General features: G+C 48.4%; 1 protein-coding gene across 1 annotated transcript in view; it reads left to right on the top strand.

Moving 5' to 3' along the window:
• The window catches only part of LOC105501918 (AFG3-like protein 1), a 36733-nt gene that overhangs the window by 3158 nt on the left and 27967 nt on the right, over nt 1-5608 (top strand). The window contains 2 exon segments of the mRNA XM_011928065.1: nt 3587-3736; nt 5005-5117. Coding sequence (XP_011783455.1) covers nt 3587-3736; nt 5005-5117 — 263 coding nt within the window.

The following is a 5608-nucleotide window of genomic DNA, read 5'->3' as shown; positions in this document are numbered from 1 at the left end:
GTATTTAAATTTTACACATTTATATGTTTTAGTCTTACAGTCTTGTTTTTGAAGCTGCAATATTTTAAGTTACTAAATAAAATTGCCTCAGTTTCTTAGCCATGTTTTTGGTTTTTTTTGGGAGCTTTTTGCTTGCTGTTGGAGGCTATAGCTATAAAAATTTGCAGTGCATTTCTGCAGTGAACTTGTTCCTGTTTAGTTCTATCGAATCATATTTCTAATGGGATATTTAAGGCAATAAGCTCACACCTCGTCCTGCTTCCTGCTGTGGTTGTGGCCAGTGAGAATATGCAGTGTTGTATTGAATAAGAAGTTGATAAGCTCATCTGGTGTCTCGTTTCAGTGCCTCCGGGGGATCCACTTTCAGAAACCGACTCTGCAGGCAAGATCAACGTTTTTTTCCTGGTGGCTGTGTTCAAAACCACCCAAAGGTACCTGTGTTTCATCCACCATCATTAGCAGCATGAGGTTTACAGGAACTGAGTGTGACTTTCACAGTGAGTGACCAGGGGGTGAGGATCAAGACAACTCAGGGCATACCCCACTCCACCCCGCCCCATTCTACCCCTTCCTGGCTTCCATATTGAGCCACACAACATCCAACACCTTCTCCATGTCTTTATGGTGTTGATATCTCAGTAAAGCTGGTGAGAGAAAAGCTCTTTCCAAAGGAAGGTGCTAGATGAATCTTTTGGAAGGCATGGGAACAAAGCTTGGTTTCTGCCTGTCTTACTCTGAGGACCAGCTAAGCCTCATGTTTGGAAAGCAGAACAAAAACAGTGTTCAGACTGTCATTAGCTCAGAGCACACTTGCCCACTTGGAGTCCTTCTGTAGGCCATGGACCTGGGCTTTGTGCTTTGTGTCCAGGGACAGTGTTCACTGAAGTCCCTGGAGACCCTGTGTCCCCACAGAGTAGAAGGTGCTCCCTGCACTTGCCTCATTGTTAGGACCTGAGGGCATATGCTGATGCTGATTGTATGAAGCAAGAAGAGAGAGACAGGAGGAGGGAAAACTCGCCCGTCTCTCACTTTCTCTGTAGCGACCTGACAGTATGGTTGCTTTGCTTTGCTTTTTTTTTTTTTTTTTTTTTGAGACGGAGTCTCGCTCTGTTGCCTCAGGCTGGAGTGCAGTGATGTGATCTCGGCTCACTGCAAGCCCCGCCTCCTGGGTTCACACCAGTCTCCTGCCTCAGCCTCCCAAGTAGCTGGGACTACAGGCGCCCGCCACCACACGCAGCTAATTGTTTTGTAGTTTTAGTAGAGACGGGATTTCACCACATTAGCCAGGATGGTCTTGATCTCCTGACCTTGTGATCTGCCCGCCTGGGCCTCCCAGAGTGCTGGGATTACAGGTGTGAGCCACTGCGCTCAGCCAAGGAGTGTGTCTATGAAGACTCATGTTTGTCCTTAACATTTATGCAAATTTTTACTCCATCTTGTAATATGTTTGCCATTCCTGGGGTCGCACCTTGGCCTTCTCTGGCCTTTCATGTTGCTACTTCGCTGTTGTTGGAGTAGCACTGTATTTGTGAAGGGGACAGTGTCATAGCTTACTTGTCCTGGAACTTGTCCTGGAACATTACAGGAGGAGGCTGGTAGGTCCGTGGGTCACAAGTGTATGTAGAAGGCCAGATTTTTTGGAGGAGAGGCAGACTCTGCTTAGAACAGGTGGTTTGTGTTCCCTAGTTCTCTTGAGAAGGGGGACCACCCATACCAGTCTGCCTTATTATCATTTTCTTCCTTTTTTTCTTTCCTCTAATTACAGCCAATTTTGGGACTGTTACCCCAAAAAAGTTTGCTATTAAAGCTCAATATTAAGCCAACAAGGTGAAATTTTAGGGATTTTAGATGTGTCTGAAGCTACTTCTCAGCGGTATCTTCCCAGCCTCATCCTTTTCCCGGTGTCTGTTTATTTCCAGAAGGCACTGGTGTTATTAACATTGTTTGTTGGAAAGTGTTTTCCTATTTTCTGAGTCCTCTTTCTCTGGAAAATTATATGTAATTGCTTTTTGAAGTCAGACTTTGTTTTCTCTCAGAGACTGGTGAGCTAAAGAATGCCAAGCCTGGAGGAGATGGAGGCAGGAGAGGAGGGAAGCGAGATGACGTTGCCTGGTGGAGGCGGATGCAGAAGGTTTGTGTGCATTCTTGTCTGCGCCTGCTGCTGTAACAGAATACATCAGACTGGATAATTTATAAACAGGATACACTTACTGCTCACGGTTGTGGAGGCTGGAGGTACAAGGTCACAACCTGGACAACATGGTGAAACCCCGTCTCTACAAAAAATACAAGAATAAGCCAGGCGTGGTGGCGTGTGCCTGTAGTCCCCGCTACTCAGGAGGCTCAGGCGGGAGGATTGCATGAACGTGGGAGTCGAGGCTGTGGTGAGCTGTGGTCACACCATTGCACTCCAACCTGGGCGACGGGTTGTGAGGGCACCAATCCCACTCGTGAAGGCAGAGCCGTTGGGACCTAATCCCCTCCCAGGGGCCTCATCTCTTAATACCTTCGCCTTAGGGGTTGAGTTCCAACATGGAAATTTTGGGAGAACACATAAATTCAAACCCACATCAGTCTTTCTGCTTGTTTAAAGGTGAGCTGTTGAATTAGTTCGTAAGTTTCAAAGAAATTAGTTTCTAAAAATGTCCTGAGGCTGGGTGCAGTGGGTCATGCCTGTAATCCCAGCACTTTGGGAGGTGGGAGGATTACTTGAGCCTAGGAGTTCGACACCAGCCTGGGCAACATAGCGAGACCTCGTCTCTACAAAAAAAAAAAAAAAAAAATTAGCCAAGCGTGCTGGCATGCACCTCTGCTCCCAGGTACTCGGGAGGCTGAGGCAGGAGGATTGCTTGAGCCCGGAAACTTGAGGCTGCAGTAAACCATGATCGCGTGACTGCACTCTAGCCTGGGTGACCAAGTAAGATCCTGTCTCAAAAAAAAAAAAAAAAAAAGTGCTGAGATTTCTATCTGGATTTTATTATTATTATTATTTTTTGAGATAAGGTCTCACTCTGTCATCCAGGCTAGAGTACAGGGATACGATCAGATACGATCACTGCTCACTGTAGCCTTGACCTCCCAGGCTCAGATGATTCTCCCACCTCAGCCTCTAGAGCAGCTGAGACCACAGGCTTGCACCACCACTCCTGGCTAATTTTTTTTAAATTTTTTGTAGAGACGGGGTCTCCCAATGTTGCCCAGGCTGGTCTCGAACTCATGGGCTCAAGCAATCCTCTCACCTCGGCCTCCTTGAGTGCTGGGACTACAGACGTGAGTCACCATGCCTGGCCCCTATCTGGATTTTAACAGACTCACATAAGAGATAACCCTAGCAACAGTGGCTCAAACACAGCACTCTTTGTGGACTTTCTGCTTCTCCTGGGGCATCTGGTGAGCTGCGGCTTTCAGTGTGTTTCATACGTCATGTGAAGATCTTTCCTCATGAGAGGAACTGAGGCTACATTTTGTAGGGTCAGGAGAGGGGGGGTTGGAAAACTTTTCTAATAACATCTGAAAAAGGAAATAGCCATTTTCATGAAGAAACTACCTTCATTTAACTGGAAAATGTGTTTTCTTTTTCCCACAGGGGGACTTCCCCTGGGATGACAAGGATTTCCGCAGTCTGGCCCTTTTGGGGGCAGGTGTTGCTGTGGGATTTTTCTACCTCTATTTTCGAGATCCTGGAAGAGAAATCACTTGGAAGCACTTTGTACAGTATTACCTGGCCAGGGGTCTGGTGAGAGGCATTCGTAGTTTACCTACCTGGGAAGGAGGCCACCGTAGTGGTGTACACGTGGTCTGCAATCCCGTAAGAAGCTGTGAGCTCTGAGGCCTGGGTTGAAAATGCGTTGTGTGGTAGGTGTGCTGGGCAGTCCCACCCTCTGGTCATAGATGAGACACAGTTTTACTTTTCCGGGAGTGACCCCAACAGAAGGTGCGGAAGGTGAGGAAGCTCATTTTCGTGCTAGATGGAAGCTTACGTAACACCCTGGCTTTTGGGTTTTTTTTTAGCTTCAGCTTCTGTAAGTTCTGCTTGTCTGTGTCTGTTTATCATCCAGTGTCAATTTCATATCTAATTCAGATCTTTTCTTTCCCTAGTGTACCCCGTCCCCTCCTGCACCCCCGTCCCCTGCTGAGTGGCCCTGGACAGCGGTAGGGGGCTTCGTGTCTGTGCACAGGGGCATATGGCACCAGCAAGCCTCCGCCTGTCCTTCACCGGGCCTGGGTCTGTCAGGTTGCTGAAGGCAGGTGAAGCACTGCTCAGGCTTGAGTGTAAAGTTACATGAGAGCAAGTGCTGTGCTTCTCAGTTGTCCTCAGAAAGATGTTTGTTAAGTGATGCAGCGTTAAGATCTGAACTTCTTTCTGTAGGAAAGTCTTGTTTTCCCACCAGGGTTTGTGGCTAAGGCCCTTTTTTTTTTTTTTTTTTTGAGACAGGGTCTTGCTCTGTCACCCAGGCTGGAGTGCAGTGGTGTGAAGTCTCCACCTTCTGGTTCAAAGCCAGCCTCCCACCTCAGCCTTCTGAGTGTCTGGGACTATAAAAAACATAATTCTTTTTTGGAGATGGAGTCTCGTTGCGTCTCCCTGGCTGGAGTACAGTGGCGTGATCTCTATTCACTGCAACCTCCACCTCCCTGGTTCAAGTGATTCTCCTGCCTTAGCCTCCAGAGTAGCTGGGATTACAGGTGCACGTCACCACGCCTCCACGGGAGGTGGAGGTTGCTAATTTTTTTGTATTTTAGTAGAGACAGGGTTTCACTGTGTTGCCCAGGCTGGTCTCGAACTCCTGAGCTCAGGCAGTCCTCCCACTTTGGCCTCCCAAAGTGCCAGGATTACAGGCGTGAGCTACTGTGCCTGGCCCGCAATTTCTTTTTTTAGAGACAGTGTCTCCGTATGTTGCCCAGGCTGGTCTCAGACTCCTGGGCTCGAGTGATGCTCCCACTTCGGCCTCCTGAAGTGCTGCAATTATAGTTGTGAACCACCACCCAAGGCCTTTTTGGCCACAGGGCACACAGCTGTCTTCAGAGAGGTCCTTGACGACTCCTTACGGGCGGAGGGGAGAGCTGCTGCAGCCCCCTCTGCCGTGGGTCTTCACCCACAGCTGCTGCCGTGAGGAGGGGTGAGACAGATAATTTGGCCCACGATGCCTGCTGGTGTGTGGGTTCTGGACAGATCCCAGAGCTTCTGCGAGGGCCTTTTCAGGTGATACGCTGACCGTGCCACGGTTGTGGTGTTAGGCTCGAGACACACCTGTCATAAGCACGTTCATGTTGGTCGCGTGACCCTGAGTAGTCAAGAAAAGTTGTGTCGTTGTGGTTTCCGTTTCTGTGGAGGGGAAAGAGCAACGCTGTCGTCATCATACCTGACAAAATGGCTGCCCCCTCACGTGCTTTTGCTGCACACCGGCTCTCAGGCCTTGTTTGCTGCTGGGTGGCTGCATGGAGGCCTTTGGGGTTGCATTTTCATTCTTGGCACCATTTTCTTGTGCTATCTGCAGCTGTGTGGGCGAAATGTTTCTGGATGAGTTCTGGAAGACTTTGCTGTATTATCAGTCTGAGACTTCTATACCTTTTAGATTTTTTTTTTTTTTTTTTTTTCAGATGGAGCCTC

This window comes from Colobus angolensis, unplaced genomic scaffold (genome assembly GCF_000951035.1).
Source record: "Colobus angolensis palliatus isolate OR3802 unplaced genomic scaffold, Cang.pa_1.0 Scaffold76, whole genome shotgun sequence".
In the NCBI taxonomy this organism is placed as follows: Eukaryota; Metazoa; Chordata; class Mammalia; order Primates; family Cercopithecidae; genus Colobus; species Colobus angolensis.
Note: the sequence above shows the minus strand (reverse complement) of the source record. Positions and strands in the feature narration are given on the sequence as shown.